The 23,624-nt window shown below is 49.7% G+C and overlaps 1 protein-coding gene across 1 annotated transcript in view; it reads right to left on the reverse strand.

Annotated features, from left to right (window-relative positions):
• Galnt16 (polypeptide N-acetylgalactosaminyltransferase 16) overlaps nucleotides 1-12,957 on the reverse strand; it is an 86,568-nt gene extending 73,611 nt beyond the window's left edge. Inside the window, exon 1 of the mRNA XM_087911696.1 lies at nucleotides 12,629-12,957. Within this exon, the coding sequence (XP_087767822.1) occupies nucleotides 12,629-12,805 (177 nt within the window). The 5' untranslated portion in view covers nucleotides 12,806-12,957. The remainder of the gene's footprint in view (nucleotides 1-12,628) is intronic.
• Between the last annotated feature and the right edge of the window lie 10,667 nt (nucleotides 12,958-23,624).

Consider the following 23,624-nt stretch of genomic DNA (forward strand, 5'->3'; position numbering starts at 1 on the left):
CTCTGACCAAGGGAGGAGAGAACAGGGAACCTTCACAAGGTCCTGGGGGAAACCTGGCCCTCTCATATAGCTTGTACAGTTGGAGGCAAAGGGACTTTGGTCCTGAGATTGGTTTCTGGGTGCAAGTCTTGATCTGCCCATACCAACTATAGGATCCTGGGAAAGTTATTTAATTATTTAGCAAGTCATTCTTCAGTGACCAGTTCCTGAGGGGGAAGGCCAGGCAATCAAAAAATAAAGAGATAAGAAAAGTTAACGTCATGTGGGTAGATGTATTGATTGATTGATTGATTGATTGAGACAGTGTCTCCCAGAGCCCAGGCTGACCTTGAACTCACTACTGAGCTAAGGATGATCTTGAACTTCTGATCCTCCTGCTTCTACCTCACAAGCTGGGACTGCTGTCACGTCCCACCACAAAACACCATGTAAAGCTCACTGCACTCCTGCGCTGAGTTGTTTTCCCTCTCTCTGCCCAGTATCCTATCCCAGGAAGAGGCCTGTTCCCTTTGTGTGGGACTCTCTGTTCCCTTTGTGTGGTTCTCTCTGGGCTTCAAGGAACACACAGACTTTCTCTGCCACTGTCAGATGTTTGGACAGCCTGAACCAGCAGCAGGGGCTCTTGCCACCCCACGACCTTACAGTCCATAAGTCCTGCCGGCCTACCCAGTCCTTCTACTGCCCCCCTAGCCTGGGCACTTGCTAAGATCACCTCTTCTTCACCCTTCATTTGTGCCATAAATCACTTCCCGTACCTACCCTGACTTCGACAGACAGGGTTCGCTCTGCCCTGTGAGTTGCGACATCACAGGGCACCCATCATGCCACATGGGTGTCTCCACAGATTTGAAACAGGGGAGTCTGGCCGAATCTGGACTCAGCTGGCAGATAACCTGCCATCTCTGACTCAGGCTCCTTATCTGAGACATGGGGACAGTGACCCACAGCTCCCAGACCTGCTGTGAGGGTTGAAAGGGGTGTAGCAGGTGCAAACTGGCAGTCAAAAGTGCTCTGTCCGTGTCCTTCTTCATCTGTTCTCAAACCAGCAGCTCCCAACATTCCAGCACACAAGCCAAGCAAGGGACACACTAACAGACGATGATCGTCTGAAGCCTTTGAGTCTGGGTGAGATTTTTATGGTAACAACAGACAACGAATAGACAAGTTAACACATTACGACAACTTATGACCACTAACAGCTTGTACAGGAGTGCTCAGAGCCACTCTGCTAGGCTGAATCTTCATCAAAGCCCTAAGAAAGCCCCAAATGTTCTTACATCCACAGCAACCTGCTTTCAAGGAAATAAGAGGGAAGAAAGGGATGGGGGGGGTGGAGCGCCCCTTTCTTCCTACACCATACAGGTTCCTGCTCACCACGGCCTTCTGGCCGTGTTCTGATGACCGAGTTCAAGTCATAGAACCCATGGTGGGAGGAGAGAACTAACTCCCAAAAGTTGTCCTTTGGCTATCACGTATACTGCGGCAACCACACATAGAGCCCCCTACACACACACACACACACACACACACACACACACACACACACACAATAATAATGATAAATAAGATAGATATATTGGCCAGTTGTATCTATTGGATATTAAAGCCTATCCAGTCTGTAAAGGAGAGATGAGTCACTCAGCAAAGACCACCTCACAGAACACTGGACTAGTTCATGCAACGCTCATGTTCAACAGCCCCTTTCCAAGTTCCTTTCAGACATAGCCAATCAATCCCTTTCCCATCGCGCTTGGATCGGGCTTCAGAGTACTCAGCGGCATGCTCCAGCCACCACTTCTGCAAGGTCTGGGCCAGAATTACAGCTGAGGCCTATCTGTCAAACTGCCTCTAACAGGACAAAGTCTAGAGAGCCAAAGGCTTCCTGCCTCCATTGCTCCCAGCCCTCCTCCAAAACCCATTTGCACCACAGTGAGAACTTAGAAGGGCAGAACAGAAATACTGATTTCAATGATTTCAACGATGGGATGAGGACGAGGGCCTATGGATGATGAGGAATTGGGAACCCACAGTTCAGCAGCAGCTGGACTGGGAAAGAGTCATCCTGCAGTCAAGATAAGCAAGACATGGGCCTCACTCCTCCCTTCCCAGCACCCGAAAGAGTGAGTGTCAGGAACTTACGCAGGCCCCAGAACTTTCCAATGGGAAACAGGACACATATACAATACAATATATACAATTCAAACTTCTCTAGTAAATTTTTAAAAAGGGGTGCGGCGGCGGGGGGGGACAGGTAAAGTTAATTTCAATCGTAGACTGGAGGCTGGGGACTCAGCTCATGATACAGCATGTGCTTGGCATGCATAAGGCCTTGGGCGCAGTCCCAAGAATTTGGCACTGAGATGCCTCAAAGCTCCAAATAGTATCATTTCAATACAGAAAAAAAAAAAATAGTGAAGTTATTTGAATCTCTTTTCTTGATGCTGTCTTTGAAATCCAATATATATTTTTATAGTATGTTTCAATTTGGATACCAAGATTTCACTAGAAATAGCCTGTCTTGAGAATTTATAAAAAAAAAATTACAGTTAAAAATACAGATCCCACATATAGATACTCTTTTAAACATTCCCAAAAGTTTTCCAACAACTGAAATCAGTGTCTGTTTTAAAGTTTAAATCAATAAAAATCAAATAAAAAAAAAAAGATTCAGTTTCTCAGTTGTGTAGCCACATTCTAAGAGAGAGGAGCCCGGTGATGACATCAATGACTGCAAACGTGGGTGGGTGGGTCTGGGAAAGGCAGCTCTGTACCTACACAGAGGTGTCAGCCTTGCTCCTGATCTTGTAAACATTCTCAGGACCTTGGGGTTGGCTCCCCCAGGATTCTTGTCCAGGCCTACTGCCCTGCATTCTATTGTCCTACCTCTGTCTAGGCCATTGCTTGGCCCACCTACTTGCCCAGTGTTGACTTCCAGATCCTTCCAGCTCTATACTGACTCCTCAAACAGGCCCATCCCCAACCTCACTCTGAACTCCAGCCCACATTGCCTGTCCAGGTGTGGTACAGGGACTCTACTTCTCTGGGGTTTTTAAGAGATCCTGTATTCTGTTAAACAAAAAAAAAAAAAAGGGAAGATTTGCAATCTTGAGGTACACCCAGGAATGAGCTATCATCTCGAGATTTCTACTGTTCTTGGGGAAAGCCCTGGCAATTTTCACATTCTCACAATGTGGTACCAAGATGCCATCTGTATTCTCCCCGGAAATCCCTTACCGCTCGCTGTTCCACAGTACTTCCCAGGACTGCCTTTGCCCTGTCTTTTGGTTGCTTCCTTATCTACTGTCTTGGGTTGGCGAATGATTTAGAGGCTCTGCTTTGTCCTAACCACTCATGGCTCCTCCAGGCAGCCAAAACCACAACAGACATCACTAATTGATTGCATGTTCTTTCTCCATGGGCCTTAGAGTGAGCTCTACCTCAGCCCCTGGGATACTGCCCCAAAGCCCCGCCTCCATAACCCAATCTCAGAAAGCAGTTCCACAGGAAAGGAAAAATGATGACTCCACACAAAGTAACAAAAAAAGAAAAAAAAACCTGTCAACTCAACTCACAAACACCAGCTCCCCATTCCCATACCCAGAGCTGACTGACTCAGCAATGTTGGGGAGTAACACAGGTCCCCTCCAGCAAGGGCACCTGAAGGCCAGAGCTTCAGAACGTCTTGCAGTGAATCGCCCTGAGATATCAGCAGCTCTCTCTACCTGCATCCAGAAGCAGGGATCCAGAACAGCTGTGACAAGGTAGACATAAAACTGAACTCTGGAAGCAGTGTCTGGAATGTCACGGTTGCCTGTCACTGGTCTGCAACTGACCTGTAAGACCTCAACCTCAAAATAAAGCCTTGCAGTCAGTCAGGAATGCACGAAGCTCATCATCCACCATGTGAGCACCCGGGAAGCCACTTGCAGCTCACTGAAAACAGCTGAGTGGGGTTCCCTGTCCTGCTGGCTTTGGTTGCTCCTGAACAAGTGCCACCTCTTCATCTGGGGACAGCTTCAGCCCTCAGAGGCTCAGGCAAAAGAATCCCAAGGTCCTGCCTGCACTGCCAGAAAACGGATTCTAGCATCTCAGCTGTACCTGAGGAGAATACCACCAAGGAAACAAAGGAGGGCTTCATCTGATACCCCACTGAGGCCCTCTGCAGCCCACACAAAGCCCTCTCTAGAGGCGGGCCTCCCATCCCGCCCCACTCCAGGACTTCAACAAGGGCCCCTTTCTCCTGTGCCCTCCCTTCCCCCTCATGAGTCCCACACCACACATATCACACACACACACACACACACACACACAAGACATAACACATGATACCACAGGACACAGGTCACATCACACACAAACACATGTATAACACGCTTGGAACATATGCCGCACACCCACACACTGTACGTGAGTACTTCACTAATCCCACACTCTAAGGACAAAGTGTTCCAAGCCATAGAACATTAAGAAATAACACTTACAAATAGATTTGATCATCTTGCTGGAAAATGATTCTGAAATGAATGACACAGTTCCCTGACTTGCCAAGCTGGCACACCGAATATAATGGATCGCTTCTTGGCGATTCGGGGATGTATCTCTGAGCCTGTCTTTACCACCACGGCCCTTGAAGCCTAATGATCTGGTCTCCACCTCTGGCTGTTTCCTCCTGGCTCAGGCTGCCCTAGCCAAGGACACCAAGCATTACAACCTCCAGGGATGGGGCTTGCAGTCAGCCGTTTGGAACACACACTCTCTCCCTAGATGTCTGCATGGCTCCGTCTCTTTTGATTCAAACCTCTGCTCAAATCCCAGCTTACCAGAGACACCCTTCCTGGCCCCGTTCACCACTTTTCTGCCCTTCTACACGGCTTTATTTCACTGTCACATATCTGCGGCTACCTATGTCCATGTGCTTACTGTCAGCAAGGACCCACGCTCCTGGAGAGCAGGTTTATTCCTGCTTTTTTAATGCTCATAAGAGTCCTGGCACAGAGGACTGCACAGTAAACAACTGTCAAGACAGTGACTAAGGGATGCATTCGGCATTTTACCAGTGGCAGCGGTCACTCCTATTTCTGGTTGGTTGTCTGCTGCCTTCTGTTTTCAGTATGTCTGCAGCTCCCAGGGATCCCATTATCATCCCTCTGCTGATCCTGTATCTGTAAGCAAGGAAAAGCTAAAGGTGGCCAAGAGGTGCCACTACTTATACTGCCGAACTACTTATACTGATTTTTCTAACCCATGTTTTTCCCCCAGGCTGTGGCCTGAGGGCAATCACACTTCCGTCTTCTTCCAGTGATGATCTGGGTACAGGTCCTGGTAGCTTCCCTCTGGTTGTGAACTGTTGAAGGGTCTAAGTCTACCTGGGGACACTTCTCCAAACACACCCTTGCACATCCCAGATGCACTCAGACACCTTCAGCAGGATCGGTCACATGGCTCCACCAGTCAGTGGACGAGTACTCCTTATATTCCTTATATTCCTTATGGAGATGTCAAAGTTCCCAGCACTTCAGGAGACTGGCTTTGGTATGCCTGGCCCTCTGGCCTTATTTTCTCCTTCAGTAAGAGGGGGCCTTGAGCCCAGAAAGGCTTTGCAGTCTGAGCTGGAAGGGACGGCTGAGATAGAGTGGAGGTGACTCGCCTGAGGACACAAGCCCCTCGGCAGGGCTGAGCTTCACAAACGGTTCCCTGGGCATCCATTCATAGCCTCTCTACATGCCACCCCATGCGCCACCTTCTCAAGCACCAGCCTCAGTTTCTCCTGGGCCTGTTCCCCTGTTGGGCCATCAAGGAACCAGGGAGAATCCAGGAGAGCCAGTCTCACACTCTGGGCACACTAAGAGTTTGTCACCCCCCTGTGAGCCGTGGTGACAATGTTGTTTTTGACTGTCAGGGAGCCCTGCCGCACTCCATGAAACAGGAGGAGGAGGCTTTCCCTGGAACTGACTTACTTCCAAGCCAGCTACATGTTGTTCAAAGGAGCTTTATGCGTAATATAGAAAAACAAAGCAAAACAAAACACAACAAACAAGGGTTCTTCTGTTTGTCCCCTTGCCCAAAGTAACCCTAATCTCCCAATCATTCCTGGTTTAGATGTTCAGCAAGGTCCTCTGGGTGGTCCTGAATCTCAGGCCACACTACCCATGGGTGTGGCTGAAACCTGGAAGATGAGGGCACAGGCAGTCCTGAGCTGCTGCCTCTTCCATAAACCAGCAGTTGTGGGCGGGGGGTAGGGGAGATGGGGGGATTGTGAGGGCTGGGGTGGGCTTGGAGGTATGTGCCAGGCCACATTGTCCTAGAAAGTAAAGGCCAAGCAAAACCCTGGTTGAAAGGACAGGTAATTTGCCTGTGGTACTTAAGCTGAGTCAGGAAGCAGATGTGGGATGCACAAAACTGCCAAGCAAAAAAACACCAAAGGACCCAAGGAGCATCTGGAGCAGGACATTTGCTGAAGCCCCACCCCCTGGCTATTCAGCTGAGCAGAGGACCCTGCTGGCTTCTCCCCCCTCCCTCCCTGCTGGGCTGCTAAGAAGAAATGGAGGGGAGGAGCACACAGCAGCTGGAGGCTCCTTTATTCACCCTCCTCCTCCCAGGCCCAGCAAGCGAGGTCAGTCCTGCTTCTCAGGGTGCCCGGCCTCCTGCTGTGCAATAATTGGGCCCTATTTTGTGACAGTGAGTCTTTTTTTCCTCCCCTACCTGCTGCTATTGGAAGCATTTATCTGCTGACTTGGGCCTGTGGAGAGACACCCTGGTGGGCCTTGAACTATGTAGGCTGATTCTGCAGGAAAGCCTTACCTTCTGTTGCAAAGAAATCTCTCTCTCTCTCTCTGCAACCGTACCCACTGGCCCCTTCTGGACCCCGCACTCCAAAGGAAGTTGGTTCTAGACCCACCTCCAGGTGGCAAGAAGACAATCAACTCAGCAGCAGAACCGAATTTCACAGTGGCCACTGTGGGCACCCATTCACAACCCGCATGTTTGTGGGCGTGTGCACACATGCACACACACCAACCCACACACCTGCCTTTTCAATAGCCAGTCTCTGTTTCCATCCTGGGTCTGTCTTCCTGCCAGCCTATCAAAGAGCCAAAATCCAGTGATGCTCAAATCTCTTATATAAAGTAGCAAAATACACTGTGCCTGCAACCCCAGCCCCCAGTGAGGCTGAGACAGGAGGATTTCTGTGAGTTCCAGGACAACTGAGGCTACAAAATAAGAACCTGTCTCAAAAATAAGATCAAACAGCCGTATCTGCATAACCTTCTGAATACTTGATAGTATGTCTAGCTTCTTTTTTTAATATTTTATTTTTAATTATATGTATCTGTATGCTTCTGAGTGTGGGTTTGTGCAATCTGAGTGCAGTGCCCACGGTGGGCAGAATTGGTCAAGCAATCAAACCTGGTTCCTCTGAAAGATGCTCCTAGCTGGTAGGTCACGTTCCATGTCTGGATTCTTAAGCAGAGACGACAGTGTAAATGTGAGCAGTCCTTCTAGCGTACCCTGTACAGATGATGACAAGGGGGAAGCCTGCACATGCTCAGTACAGACACAATTTCCCTCCGGTATTCTGACTTGTGAAGCCAAGTGCACAGATGTACACCTGAAGATCTGGAAGGTGGGGAAGCCAACCAGGACCTTGCCAGGGAAAAGCCAGCACAGCGGATCTAGCGCGCTCACTCGTCAGACCATGGGGAAGCCTCGGTTTACCCCTGTGCTGAGTGTACATGATGCTGGTACCTAGTTCACGAGGCTGCTGTGGGAGGGAGCTCTGAGCTAAAGCTTGGGAAATACTTGTCCAATGTCAGAAGTATCAAACGCATGCCGCTATCATCAATGTCACCCAGAGCAGGCAGTTAACACAGGCTGGACTGAGAAGCCTGGATCAGTCTCAGAGCCACAGTATGAGATTGTCCAGTGCAAACCTGACGTCTAAGTGAATCAAATTTGGTGCCCCCGGGGTCATTAATTGACCTCACATGAAAGCTTGTTGCCCCTGTTCATTTCTGGAAGGCTTGGGTCTCGGTCTGTCCGTCCTCCTGTGACTTGTCTGCTGCTCTGGGTTCCCCCGTAGAAGCAGGCAGGGCATAAATCTCCAATCTTCTAACTGTAATGAACTGTTTGGCTGCAGGCTCCCCTCTGACCTTAAGGTGACTTCTTCCATTAAAACATGACAGTTCCCTGGGCAGCCACCAGTGCTCCCTCATTGTCCACCTTAAATGGTATTTTTCCCCCCATCTCAGAGCTTCCTCTGCTTACTGAGCTGACAAATACAACCACCACAGAAGGAAGGCAAGTCCCTTAGGCCTCCCAGCATCACTGGCTGGTGGGGGCAACTGTTACAGCACAGAAATAATGGGATTGATGGTGGGGGGGAGTGAGCAGCATCCTAAGATGTGTCCTGCGCCCTTAGGCCTCTGGCATCCCTGTGAGGCCTCTGTCCAGCCTTGGCTGCCTCTGAGCTACCCCCACATCCCAGGAATAGAACCCATGAACACTTTACATCTGAACATGCTGGCAAAGGGAATTGTGGGTATTAGCGATTTTTCTCCCGCTAACCTCTTTCTCATGTATAGCGCCTAGACAAATTGAATGCAAAATCATTTTCCATCATTTGGGCAAATCATATTCCCACAGTTCCAAAATGTACACATTATAAATAGAATCCAAATCCATTACTGAACCTTAGTTCTCAGATAACAGCACCAGAAAAGTCACCACCAGTGTCCCCTTCTACTAGTGATGGAGTTTCCTGAAAGGCCTAAAGAAAAGGTTACAACAGAACCTCCCGACCGCTCATGACTGACTGTACTGTCTCACAGCACCCTGGAGAACCTCCAAAGAGACTTTCCTCCTTCTAGAAATCCACTCTCTGTTTATTAAGGCACTAACAAACCCGGCCAATTATTTAATCCAGATTGAACAAAGACTAGCAAAGGTCCAGAGATGGTATTTTGTCCATAACTACTCAGCACTGTCTCAACTTCAGGATAGGAAACTTCTGTTGAGGTCAACCTGTAGAGATACTTAGCTGTGGTCTTAATATTCAGGGGACTGAGGCAGGAAGATTTTGAGTTCAAGGCCAGCCTGGGCTATGGTGTCGCAAAAAAAAAACAAAACAAACAAAAAAAAAACAAATGAACAACAAGGAAAACGAAAGAAAGGAAGAAAAGAAAAGAAGTTCCGGTTCAGAAAACTTCGTGCCTAAACTTTTCATGTGTTAAATAGTTTTGTTTTTAAACAATGTAAAATGAAATTCCCTGTAAGACCTTGGCCTCTCATTCATGCCTGTTAGAGAACTGGTATGTGGAAAACCTGAATCCAGAACCAAACAACCACAGTCTCCAACCCTGGCTGCTTGGCCTCCTGTATCAGCTGGCATCCTCTACCAGTGTAGATCAGTATAGACTCAAAGGGATGCTTCCAAATATATCCCCTTGCCCAGCACAGGCAAGGAAAAGTGACAAACCTTGTCACGTGGTAAAGTTGCCAGAAGGGTGGAGTCAGCCTCTCCCTTGAATCCTAACTTCCACAACCAAATCTTCACATCTGAATTGGTGACACATGGGCTGAGAGCAAGACAGAATACGGAGACTCAGGGCCTCTCTGAGAAATTTGGCCATAGGGTTGCCATGCCAACAGCCCACAACGCCAAACAAGCTCTCCAAGGTCCAGAAGTAACTTGGCGGGCTTTGAACAGGCCAGGCAACAGGGTGAAGGCAGAGCTGCCTCCAGGATCAGACTTTCACACAGACCCTCCTTTTCTGGCTTTAGCTCTCTGGTTCCCAGGGGAGTGGTGATGTCTGTCTGAATTTGCTCAGCCTCTGACAACAGGGCAGGCCACCTCATTCTCTAAGAATCTGAAATTATGGTCCAACTCAACAAAGAGCTGTTTGGAAATGACTGACAGTGAATAGTTTATCCAAACTTTTAGAAAGCCATCGAATCTTTAGCAGCACCTGCCCCCTTTTAAGTTAAACAAAAAGTCCGCCTCCTGAAGCTGCTTGAGCCTGCATCACCTTGCCTTCCTACCTGGGTCAGGCTGGAGCTGTGGATACGTAGTCAAGGGACTGAAGCTGGAGCTGTTTGTTCACTGCTCCTAGTGAGCAAAAATCTTGTTGCACTTCTCTATCAAAGAGGTACTTATTAAGTCTTGCTGTGTCAATGTGGGAATGCAAAAGGTGTCCAGCACGGTCCCTGCATGCACGGCTTACATTCGGCTGAGAATCAGGTGGAAGCGAGTTACAGGAATACAATGCATCAGGCCCGAGGCTGGCAGAAGAGGCATCCCAGGCTAAAGCCTAAGAATAGCGAGAGAGCTCTGGCTGTGCTCCCAAGTAGCAAGAGAAGGCTCTGCCACCCAGCTCTCTGGATTTCCATTCTTCCCTTTCTGTCCTGTACCTTCACTTCCCAGTCCCTAGGTATCTCCCCAATCTCCCCTTCCACACACACACACACACACATACACACTTTACACTGAGCTTCGGTCTATGCCCCTTACCAGCAACAAGTCGCCTGTAGGAATGAGAGGCAGGTCAAGCCCTCACCTCCGCAACTTCTAAAATATGTGCTGGATCCCACCAACAATGCCTCCAATATACACACATCCCAATCTGGGCATCTCATCCGAGAAGCACAGGAGACAGGTGTCCCAGCCAAAGCCAGGGTCCAGACTTCTGCATCAGAGGGTATAGAAGGTTTTCTGAGATCAATGCTCTCTTCCCCTGTCTCCTAACCCTTCCCCTCCTCCTCTTCCAGATGACAGCTACCTCCTGACAGGTCATCAGAGAAAGGGGCAGGGAATCTGACCAGCTGCCTCACTCCTTTGCTGCTGGCCTTAGGCTGTGTTCCCTAAGACCAGGGCTGAAGTCATCCAGAACTAAGAATAGGGCATCTGAGACTCAGTGTGGGAACTCACTGGCGTTTAGAGTCACCAGTGTTTTTGTTGTTCCTGTTCCAAGCAGTCAGTCCACATAAATCTCAGGGCACTAGCATGTATAGGCTTTTCCTTCACTCTGCCCAAACACTGGCAAGTGTTTTGGAAGCCATGTCCTAGGTACGGGACAAGTGAATCACCTAAGCATTATTTGCTGAAATGCACCACAATTTGGAATCTAGATTCCAAACATAAACCTTAAACATAAACCTTAGGGCCTAAGGTCTTCTCCCACTAGGCCCAGAAAGCAATCCTATCTGTAAGTTTTTACTTCTTTATTTGTCTTGTTTTGTTTGGTTTTTCAAGACAGGGTTTCTCTGTGTAGCCCTGACTGTCCTGAAACTCACTCTGTAGACCAGGCTGGCCTCGAACTCCCAAGTGCTGGGATTAAAGGCAGGCACCACCACCACCTAGTTTACTTCTTTTTCAGTACGGTGATGTGAGAGAATCTGGGGGCAGGATGGGACTGTGGAAGGGTATCTGCAGAACCATCCTCATATTCTTGGACTTCGCTGAAAATACCTGTATTCTACTGGGTACAGGTGTCAGTACTCCTGACCTTGCGCCTTCGGGAGAAGCTCCCGGTCTCCTCCTCTTCCAGGTTCAGATTTTTCCGGGTCAGAATCGCACCCTCCCCCACTCTCCTACTCCCTCACAGTTCTTTGCTCTTCCTTCTGGTACTGGTCGCACCAAGCTGCCCCTGTCCAGCAGTGTGTCCCAAGAGGTCACCTGCTCCCATAGGAAAAACACTCCCTTCCCAGCGGTCTCGCGACGAATCCCAGTCTCTTTCCTCAACAGGTGCTGGGCCTGGTAACATGAAACCATCACCAGCCGACCAGGCCAAAGTGTAGACAGAAACGCCCCCTGCAGGCTCCGCAAGCCCCCACCGGGGGTCTACTGGGCAGCTATGTCCTCCCCCCACTCTCGGCCCCAGTTCTGCTCGGGCTCCTGGAGTGCTACGCCGCTTTTGTTTCCACGGCTAGCTCAGACGTCAGGAGGGTGATCTAATGAGAGGGAATTGCCGAGCCCAGGCGCAGACACTGTCCCCTTCTTCTGCAGACCCTAGTGATGGGGGAGCGCATACAGGACAAGCCTTCTCCCGGTTCCCGGGGAGCCAGAAAACACTTCTGGGGAAGAGAGTGATCAATATCGAAGAAACGGGTCCAAGTTGATCTGGGATGAGAAGGCATTAAGCCAAGGGCTGCTCTCAGCGACCCTTCCATACCCACGCCGCCACCCGACGTCCTTTACCCCAGAGGCTGGAGACAGGGTGCGCACCGCCACCTACGCGCTCTTGCTGCGCTCTGTTCTCACCACCCGCTCGCTGCACTCCAGGGCCAGCCGCCCTCTGGGGATGGCAAGGAGCCCACAGACCCCCAGTCCTCAGCCCCGGCAGCGCGGGGCCGCGAGAGCCGCCACGTTCCCAATCGCGCGCGCACGCCGGGCCCACCAAACTTGCAGCACTTTCTCCCTGCCCCCACACGCTGTCACCCTCCCTGCATCCAAGCACCCTGGCCCCTCCGGGCCGGCACAGGTTGCCATAACAACGGGCAGGAATTCTCGAACATATACAAAGCCTGAACGGCTCTCTGGGCAGGCAGCCCCCGGGCGGGCCCCGCGCCCTGGGCTAACAGCGCGGGGGCAGAATGCGAGCCGCCGCTCACCGGGTGCGCAGAGCGTACTCACAATGAGCGGGATGGTGCGGTCCTCGCGGAGCTGCTCCGACCTCCCGCCGGCCCTCTGCGCGCCGCGGCCGCCGGAGGATGCTGCATGGGCTCGGTTGTCCTGCCATAAGTAGTAGAAAGTGCCCAGGATCCAAGCTACGGTCAGGATGGCGATGGCATTGGCTCGGATCTTCCTCATGGTGGGCGGACGGGCGCCCGCGTGGGGCCCGGGGCCGGCGTGCTCTCAGGGCCGGGGCGGAGGCGCTCACTGCCCCAACTGTTATCGCTCGCTCCGGGCTGCTCAGTCCTGCAGAGCAGAAAAAGGAGAGAGGTTGTGGTGGGGTGGGGGGGGGGGTGATAGGAAGAGACAGGAGCGCGGAGCGATCCTCACGGTCCTAATGCCCTTCAGCCCCGAGCGCGCGCGGCCCCGGGCGCCCATTCATTCGCGCGCCTAGCGGGCTCGGCGCTCCAAACGCCGCGGGCGGCCCGGGCCACTGCGCACCGGCTGAAGAGCGCGCCCGCTGGGAAGTAGCGTGAGCTTTCCTCCCGCACCCGGGGCCTCGGCCAGACAGACGCCCGGGCGGAATGGCGACGGGCCAGAGTCGGTCTCGGCTCCCAACGCTCCGCTACCCCTCTACGGTCCACTGCCCCCGCGCGGTCCTGGTCTGTCTCTCCACCCACACCCACCCCACCGCCGAGCAGCCCTGAGTCGCCGACGATGATGCGCGACCCCTGGCCTTGGCTCGAGTGGCGTAGCGGCAGTTCCGGGCGGCGCTGTGAACTGCGCTCTGGTGTGTGGTTCAAGGTGTGTTCAACGAATCCTTCGAAGGGGGCAAGTCTGGCGGGGAGGCAATCTTGACTCTGCGCCGGAATCCTCAGCAACCTAGCATTCCCAGTCGCCTCGGTGGTCCGGTGGGTGGCGGGGTGGGGAGGGGGCGTGGAAGCTGATGCGCTTGACACTCGCAGAAAGCCAGGGGAGGCTGCGTTCCCACACAACCAAAGCAAGTAAAGGGATGCAATCACTGGACTTCTTTCACTAGCTTGGGGCTCCTAACTTTCTCGTAGCTCCCTTCCACCCCGGCCGGCTTCACTGTTCCCTGAACAATCCTGAGGCATCATCACCAGACCATTAGAATGAAAGAAGGCTATAGAGGCCAAGCCAAAGAGCAGAGCCCTGTCTACAAGCCTTCTGACACTTTGCCGACAAAGTGCAAAATAAAGTGGTGATAGACGTCCTCGAGATTCTGATTCTGCAGAGACCCTGGGGTTGATAAGAGGTGAGAAGCAGGTGTGAATAATTCAGGCTCCAGGCAGAAGACAGGACGGGCTAGGGCCTGTCAGGCACAGGAAGACACTCAATGAATAGCGGTGAGATACCAAAGGAGGTACTGCTGAAGAAGAAACAATTTATTGCAAAGCTGTCTTCAGTAACGAACTATAGAAACGATTCCAGGAAGTATAGTGTTGCAAAGTGGTCTTTAGGAAGGCTTCTCAGAGACGGTGGTGAATCTGGGGGATGGGAGGAAAATCCTAAAACGGCAGAGAAGAGTGAGGAGAGAGCAGGGGCAACCACGGTCCTGGAGATAGTACTTCTGTGGAAAGGAGAGAGTTCTGGATACCGGCAAAGACCTGGTGTGAGTTGAGACTGGCCGTGCTGACAAGTCTGGATTCTGGAAGGTCTTGAATGCCAAGAGCAGAGTAGACGGGGTGGTGCTTTTCGGATGGTGTTGGATATGTTGGTTCTTTGGAAAACCCAAGATGGTCGTCAGGCTTGCAAATGAAGTCATCTGGGGAATGAGGCAAACAGTGAGATCACAGCATGTCCTGCCTCCCACATCAGCATCACCCGGAGACACACAGTGAAATGAGATGGTATTTCTCTGTATTTCCAACACTTGGCACTGAACCCTAATAGAAGCTTGAGATATTTCTACTGAAGGGAAGACAATCCCAGTGTTTTATTTAGGAAAACCCAGGATCGTTATAGAATAGTGATACTTTGCCTTAGAGAAATGTCCAAAAACAGGGCCAGGCACGGAACCTGCCTGTAACCCAGATGCGGGAGACTCATGAGTCTGAGATTAGCCTTAGCTACACAGTGCATTTGAAGCTATGGGACCTTGTCTCGGAGGGGAGGTCTCCAAATGGCCCAGTCAGCAGTGTGACCCTAAGTAAAGATGGTGTGACAGAGAATCTCCCAGTGAGAGAAGCAGGGAGTCAGGCTTGACCAGTGTGGCTGGCCAAATAAGACAGGCAAGGTGATGAAGATGCTACGGACCCTGAGGCAGCGGGCCAGCCTTGCTCTCCCAAGATTCTTGCAGGGAGTGTTTAATCATACTGCGTGGGGCCAGGATTCATCTGCATCTCTGTCGCTTTTAATTTTCAGAGTTTGGGCAAAGAGTGCAGCTCCCGGTGGCAGGCTCCAAACTCACCCCTATGAGCTGGAGCTGGGCCAGGTCAAACTGACACCAGGTTAGTGAGGTTTTGATGGCACCAGGACACTCAGTGAGGAGGAGGAGTGCCAGCGGGGGTGGCCCACGCCTTTAACCCCAGCACTCAGAAGGCACAGGCAGGTGGATCTCTGTGAGTTCAAGGCCAGCCTGGTCGACAGAGTGTGTTTCAGGATACTCAAAGCTACATAGAGAAACTCTCTCAAAAACAAAGCAAATGAAAAACCTAGGAAGAGGAGCTGGAATGGGGCACCCTGAGCTGAGCTCATCATCACACGGAGCCAGCCCTCGGGAGGCCTGCAGGGGCCACATCCAGAGACCAGTGCAGGGCTGTCTGTGCAGGGACCTCACCCACCCCAGCCTGTTTCCTCCTGGGTCGAAGGAGAAGTATGGAGAGAGGGGCTCCTCTGCCACTCCTGCAGATCCCTTCCCAGGTTCTAGTACCGTAAGCATCTTCCATTTGGTATTCCTCTCAGACGCAGTGTGCCTCTTCTAAAGGTACCAAAGTACAGGTACCACTACTCAGAGGGAGCTAAGCAAAATGTCACCAGCTCTGGGTTCACAGATTCTGGTTCTCCTCTGATTATCTGGGTGGGGACCGGGAAGAGTGGGCACAGAGGGGGTTCAGATCAGCATAGGCCCTTGTCACTGGAGCAGGCCAGGTAAATTCAGAGTTGACTGTTACCTATTAGGAGGTGGCTTGGGTCAATTGTCGGCCTCAGTTTTCTCAACTGTACGGTGAGGGCACTGAGTGCTTGGGCATTGTTGGGAGAGATGTGATGAAATGACACATGAGATAGATAGGTTCACCTCAGGACTCCAGAGGTCCATCCCTATGGGCATGCTGTGGATGCCTCGGGGAAGTGGGGCCTGAAAAGCCACCCCCTAAAGCGGGTCCAAAACACATACAAAAGGGGCTTACTACCGCTGCCAAAAAACAGACCCCAGAACAGCTTCACAGCCACACCTGACATGACAGTGAGGACAGAGTGCCCTGCCCCCAGCTGAATAACTGCTTCTCCCAAAGCTTCTGCTCACTGGAAACAACGCAAGGGAGAAGCATAGAGCAGGACCCCAGTCTCCCTGTGACCATCGCCTTTGAGATCCAGGCCCGCTCAGAAGCCGCCTCCCCACTGCCATAACATTAGAAGCCCAGAGGAGTTCTAATGAACTCTTAGGGAGAAACCCTGTTTTAAACTTTCCCTTCTCCTGTACCTGTCTGCTCTGAGCAGGGAGGAGGGCTGGTAGCACAAACAGACCAGATGTAAGCACATAACACACAGTGCTGACACTGATCTCGGAATCCTATCCCTTGGGAAGGCTATATCATCCCCCCCCCAAAAGTGAGGAGACCCATGCCTGCAAAAGTCAGCAGCCACCCACTGAAACACTTGCTACCCACTGCTGGCTAGTCATGCTCAGCATACCAATTGTTGATGTGGGATGCCCTTTTGCATGCTGTGAATATGTCTTATTATCATTGTTTAATAAAGAAGCTGGGGGGGGGGGAGCCGATTTGGCCAGTAGCCAGGTAGGATAGAGCCAGGTGGGAAATGCAAGCAAAGATAAAGGGAGAAAGAAGGCAGACTGGGGAGATGCCAGCAGCCGCAGGGGAAGCAAGATGTGAGGTAACAAGCCACGGGCCTCGTGGCAAACTATAGAATGATAGAAACGGGTTAATTTAAGATGTAAGAGCTAACTAATAATAAGCCTAAGCTAATAGGCTAAGCAGTTTATGATTAATATTATGCCTTAGAGTGGTTATTTGGGAACTGGTGGGTGGGAGAGAAAACTCCAGTTACAAATTGTCTCTAAGGAAAAGGAGAGCACTGCAGAAGGGGGAACCTGGCTCTTTGAAAGGCTCTTCCAGTCTCACCAGTCTTCTACCTCCTGTTTGTCCCGAAGCAATGGCTTTTATGAGTTTCCACCACTGGAGTGCAAACGTCATGAGAACAGGGTCGATTAGCCTCTTGTGTGCTCTTGCTCTCTCTCCCCCTCCCCCGTGTGTGTGTGTGTGTGTGTGTGTGTGTGTGTAGAGCAGGCTTTCTTTTGGCCCACAACCATCTCCCAAATCATGACACAGAAGCTAATTAGTTATGAATGTTCGGCCTTATGCTTCTCCCACTAGCTCTTATAACTTATTTTAACTCATTTCTCTTCATCCATGCTTTGCCTCAGAACTTTTTACCTTTTTTTCTTTCTGTATGTCCTACTTTCACTGCTTCCTCTGTGTCTGTCTGTCTGTCTGGTCTCCTCTTTCTCCCTCATTCTCTCTTCTCTCCTCTTCTCCTCCTATTTATTCTCTCTGCCCACTAGTCCCACCTATCCCTCCTCTACCTGCCTACTGGCCATTCAGCTTTTTATTAGACCAGTCAGATGCCTTAGGCAGACAAGGTGAAACAACAACACATCTTTACATAATTAAACAAATGCCGCATAAACAAACATAACACGCCTTTACATGGTTAAAGTAATAATCCACAACATAAACAAATGTAACAATGTAACAATTTTGCCTGGTTAAAGCAATATTCCACAATGCGTGTGTACCTGTGACATGTGCACATACACGCTTGCCTGCACATACTTGAGTGTGCCATGGTGTACATGTGGAGATCAGAGAGTCTTTTTGAGAGTCTGTTCTCTCCTACCTTGTTTGAAGCAGGGTCTCAAGGTTTTGCTGCTGAGCTGCGTGCTCCAGGCCAGATGGCCTTGAGCTCCTCGGTCTCTGCCTCCCACCTCTCTGTAGAAGTGCTGGGATTATGTGTCCCACTTTTTGACATGGACTCCAGGTTCCTGAACTTGTTCAGCAAGTACTTTTACCATATGAGTTTTCCCCTTGGTCCCTCATGGATTCTTTTTGTCTATTCTTTTATTTTTCACACTTATTAATTTGGCAGGGGGTGGGCACAGGACATGTCATGGTGCACAAGTGAAAGACTCACTATGTGAGTTCTAAGATTGAAACTCATACTGTTAGGTTCGGTAGCAACTGTCTATACTCACTGAGCCACCTTGCCTCATAGATTCTTACGTGTGTTTATCACCACTTGTCCAGTACTTATGGGAATGACATAAAAAACATGCTCTTCAAACATTTGTCAATGGGGAAAAAAATGGAGCAAAAAAGGCATGGATCTCTAATGCATGTACCTCCCTAAGGCAAACACTTGAGAGATGAGCACAGAACCAGAGTCCAGAGAAAGGAGGTAACTTGTTGTAGGGGCAGGGGCAGGTAGTGAGTCCCCTAGCTGCTTCTCTTGGAGCAGCTGGACCTGTCCTCTAATCATGAAGTAGAGGTTAAATCCCGCTGGCCTAAGAGGAGGGGATAAGAGAACTTTTAGGGTTCTGAAAATTGGTACTGGGCTAGTGGGGTATTGCTGTGACAGACATGACCATGTTGTTTTGGGAAGGTTGTGAAAGAACTCTGGAACTTTGGGCTAAAAATTTCATTGTGTGTTGAGAGCTCAGTTATCTGTATAATCTTAGAAGGTAATGTTGAGAGCAAAGCAGATGATGGAGGCCTGGCTTGTGAAATATCAGAGGGAGGCAAAGACTCTATCAGACCATTTGTGTGAAGAATCTGTGGTTCTGGTGAGCAGGAGAAGAATCGGCTGTGATTAACAAGAGACCATAACCACTAAAATAAAACTTTTGAGCTGGACAGTGGTGGTACACACCTTTAATCCCGGCACTCAGGAGGCAGAGGCAGGTGGGTCCCTCTGAGTTCCAGGTCAATCTGGTCTACAAAGCACGTTCCAGGACTGGCTCCATAGCTACTGAGGAGCCCTGTCTTTAGCCACCCCTCCCCTACTCCCAGAAAAAGAAAAGTGTTTCCTCAGGGTCAGGACACAGAAATTGTGGTCCAGAGGCTACAAGGTTGGACTTCCTGCTGCAAATTTGGCAGTCACCCAGGTGGCCCTGGTTTTGAAGGCATGAAGGGGTTGTAGAGAGGAGCTGAGGCTTGGCACCATCAAGAGAGAGCCCAGGAGAAGCTATTGGTGAACGTGAAGCCCAGCTGCAACAGAAGACGCCAGCATTTTGGAGATGCCAGCCCCATGGGACGACCACCAAGAACAGCAGCAGCCGTGGAGTTGAGCCACCTGAGCCTAGAAGACGAGCTACATGTGCTGCTGAAGGCAGAGCTAGAGAAGTGACCCAAAGCCCTCGGCAGAGCCCAGACGGTTGTGAGTGAATCCCAGACATTGGACACTGAGCTATTTACATCATTGGAGTGAGGTCTTGCTTTGTTCAGACTGTGACTGTGCCCTGGTTCTTCCCTCTTGAAGTGAGAAAGTATTTAACTTATTTCTATTTTATAGGAGCCCACAATTGAGAAACTGAATTTTAAAAGGAGATTTTGGGTTTTAAAAGAGACTTTGGACTTTTACAGAGACCGAATGTTTAAAGTGCTAAAGTGGAACTTTTAAGTTTGTAATGTTTTACACTTGTGGTATTTATTAATCTGAGGTCTTGGGGATGAACGGAAAAGAAAAAAAGGTTATGTCTTTAAAAGTATTGTGTGACAAGTTGGCACGGGGTCAGTTGTGCTGGCTAATTGTATATAAACTTGACACAGGCTAGTCATCTGAAAGGAGGGAGCTCCAACTGAGAAAATGCCTCAGTAAGATCCAACTGTAGGCAAGTCTGTAGGGTACTTTCTTAATTAGTGATTGACTGGGGTGGACCCAACCCATTGTGGTCCTTGGACTGTTGGTCCTGGGTTCTATAAGAAAGCAGACTGAGCAAGCCATGAGGAGCAAGCCAGTAAGCACTCCTCCATGGTCTCTGCATCAGCTCCTGCCTCCAGGTTCCTGCCCTGTTCGAGTTCCTGTCCTGACTTCCTTTGATGATGAGCAGTGATAAGGAAGTGTAACCCAACTAAACCTTTCCTCCCCATGTTGCTTTGGCCATGATGTTTCATCATAGCAATAGTAACCCTAAGACAGGGCCTGATCAGTTAGAGAAGGAATGACCTCCATGCTGGTGGACAGCTGATGGATCAATGTATTGATTGTGAAATGAGCCAGCTGTTGCACTGGAACTAATACTGCTGCAGAGGCATTGAGCTAATTAGAAAAGTGTCAAATGTTCTTTATTAACAGCAAACAATGCATTTTTAAAAGAAAAGCACTAATAAAGCCAGTGGTGAGAAGAACTGGTCCTGTAGACAAAGACCTTCTCAAGGCCCCCAACCTCCCTAACTCTACCATCTTCTCTTTCGCCTCGTCTCCACTGCCCTACAGGGCTGAGTGGCCAAGGTTCTCCCGCCTGGATGCCAGGCCAGGAGCTTTCCTAGCACACTGTGAGTCTCTGGTATGGTGCTGAATGTCTCGATATGTTCTAAATATCTGGGCTTAGTAAACAAATGAGCAAATAAATAAATGAATTGGGGCGGTCTGGCCATTCATATGCCACCATTTTCTGTCTCATAAAAATGTCCAGCAGCCTTCTGAGACAGTGCATCAGTGTTCATTTGCTGGTCGGGGTGGTGTTTCTATTTTTTTTTAAGCTTTATTTTGTGTGCATTGGTGTAAGATATCAGATCCCCTAGAACTGGAATTACAGACAATTGTGAGTTGCCATGTGGGTGCTGGAAATTGAACCCGGGTCCTCTGGAAGACCAGTCAATGCTCTTAACCACTGAGTCATCTCCCTAATCCCCGGGTGGTGTTTCTAGACTCTCCCTTTCTCTCTTGGGTGCTCAACCATGCCAGACCCCTATAGGTACTGAAGAATACAAAAGTGAATAAAATTTGGTTCTAACCTTTGAGGGGTCCTAGAACTAACAGCAGAAAAAAAATACAAGAGCCGGGCAGTGGTGGCGCAAGCACTTAGGAGGCAGAGGCAGGCAGATCTCTGTGAGTTCAAGACCAGCCTGGTCTACAAGAGCCAGTTCCAGGACAGGCTCCAAGGATCTATAAAGTGCAGAGGGGCACCATCACCATTCTGAGACAGCAGACTCACCGTGTGTGGGAGCGCAGGAATGGTGTATATGGGTGAAAGGACAGTGGTGGCAATGCGGTGGGCATGGGACAATCTTCTGTGCCCTAATAAATCTGTACTTGTTCAGAAAAGCCAAAATTTTATAACAGAGTGAGATGCTCAGACATGGAGTTTCGTGAGCAGCTGCCGACTACTGGTGGAGGAGCACAGCAACACCGCAACCTTCCCAGCAATGTGTCCAGTCTGCATGAGGGCAGTGACTGGCAAGGGCACAGGAGAAAGAAGAGTAGACTCAAAGGCTTTGGTGATGGGTTGGGGGTAAGAGAAAGGATTTCAGAACAACATATATTTCCTGCCTGGTAGAGAAGTACTTTGGCTAAGGGGATCATGAACTGATTATGAGTCCTCCAGGGGAGTCTGAGAAGTATGTTCGGTTGAACTTGAGCTCTCTGGGTGCATCTAGACCTCAGAAAGCATGCAGCAATCAGTAGGGTAGAGGTGAATGAGCAGGAGCCCAGAGGGCAAACTCAGCATTGAGTGACTATTATGTACCCAGCACCCAGGCATGAGGGGAGGCTGAGCATATCACAAGTTAGGGCTTCTGGATCCCTGAGTGAGGATGAAGGACTGTCGTTTTTTTCCCCCAACACTGCCAGATGTCCTGATTGATGGCCCTGATGCAGGTTCTTGGGAACTGCTCTCAGCACCTGGAATGGGAGAATGGGCCCCTAGCCCTAGGGCTTGCAAACTTTGGCTCAGGGTCAAAAAGATCTGGCCTGAAGCCAAAGAGAATGCAAGATAAAGAGGTGCACTCTCCAGGTCCTGCATTCCTTTAGCCCAAAGGCATCTATAATCAATGCCTCCCTTTTCTTTGTGAAGCTGAGAAGTGGAATCTGTGGTTGGCATATATTTTTGAGTGCTCAGTCCAGCCAAGATCACCAAGGTATTCTGAAGTATAATTTCTATCCCCTTACTGGGCACAATAATTGAAAAGGAAAATATGCTATTGCAGGAGGTGTGTAACACAGGCACGCACTGCCTAGAAATTCGCCATTCACGGAAATTGAGGGTTTTACAGCCAGTATTTACAGCTGGACATGTCCTCTCCCACTGAAGCCACTTCCAAGGCCATCAAAAGGCTCGTCAATCCGGCCTGGACACTGAAATTGCTCTCAGTGTCGGGAGCTGATGCCATAGCACAAAGACTTTTAGAAGGCATCCTGCCATTTTATCAGCATCTAAATCGCGGGAGTTTCCTGGTGGTGGTAAACAGCTGGGGTTTCTGGCCAGGCTCAGCATGGAGCTCAGTGGTGGCATCGTCAGGTACCTCTCCTCATGCCCTCTCCTCTCCCCTGGCACCTCTGCCTGTGCCCATTCACGGCAGTTCTCTTAGTCCAGATTGACACTTCTTCCACAACAAGAAAATACCTGCCTCTGCTTCCCACTCCCATAGGCCTCTGCCTGGCCCCAGATCTCAGCCTGGAGTCCAGAAGGACACAGATCAAACACTCTCTTCAGATTGTGACTGCTGACTCAGCCCCCTCCAAGTGCCTGTGTATTCAACCGTGTGTGTGTGTGTGTGTGTGTGTGTGTGTGTGTGTGTAGGAATGTATGTGGTCTGTTTTTCAACTACAATTGGACTTTATACTTTCCCTTAAATTACTGATTTCTTTCCTGTAATTAATAATTTTTAGTGGCACATAACTGTCCACTGGAGAAAAAATTTAAATCTGTATCTAATTATTTGTTTTTTCTTCTATCTCTGAATCATATATCTTTATCATACAAAGGCCACTATCTAAAAATGGAGGGAGCTGTAGCAATGGACCCAGGTTCAAATCCCAGTACCTACAACCATCCATGATGTGTACTCAAACATTCAAATACATTTAAAACATCTTTAAAGGAAAAGGCTAGTACTTTTTGTTTTAAGTATGATTGGAATGGCCTTTCTAAGACTAGCATTTTAAGATTTTATCTACTTAATATTTAAACCATTTCCTGTCCTGGAAAGAATTATTAGCACTAAACTGGAATGTGATTTTTTTTGTCCTTTCTCTCTCTCTCTCTCTCTCTCTCTCTCTCTCTCTCTCTCTCTCTCTCTTTCTCTCTCTCTCTCTCTCTCTCTCTCTCTCTCTCTCTCTCTCTCTCTCACACACACACACACACACACACACACACACACACACACACACAGTCCTAGCTTTCCTGGAACTAACTCTTATACACCAGGCTGGCCTCGAACTCATAGAGACCTACCTGTCTCTCCCTCCCAAGTGCTGGGATTAAAAGGCGTGTGCCACCATTCTCCAGCCTCCCCCAACATCTTAAATGTACACATATATCTGAATGATTTATAACATCTACTTGATCAAAAATCTGGAACCTAGGGCGGAAAGACGGCTCAATGGTTAAAGTGCTTGCCATGTCACCAAGAGGAGCAGATTTCAGAGTTCTGATTCCACATACGTGCAGGATGGGGTATGGAGCTTGCCTGAAATTCCTGCCTTGGAAGAAGGGGATGGAATCCCTGGAGCAAGCTGACTAGCGAAGTTAGTAGATGAGGTCTGGGTTGGAGCAATCCTGCCTCAAAGACCAATAAGAAGATTCCCAGTATCAACC

Source organism: Myodes glareolus, chromosome 11 (genome assembly GCF_982192425.1).
Source record: "Myodes glareolus chromosome 11, mMyoGla1.1, whole genome shotgun sequence".
Lineage (NCBI taxonomy): Eukaryota > Metazoa > Chordata > Mammalia > Rodentia > Cricetidae > Myodes > Myodes glareolus.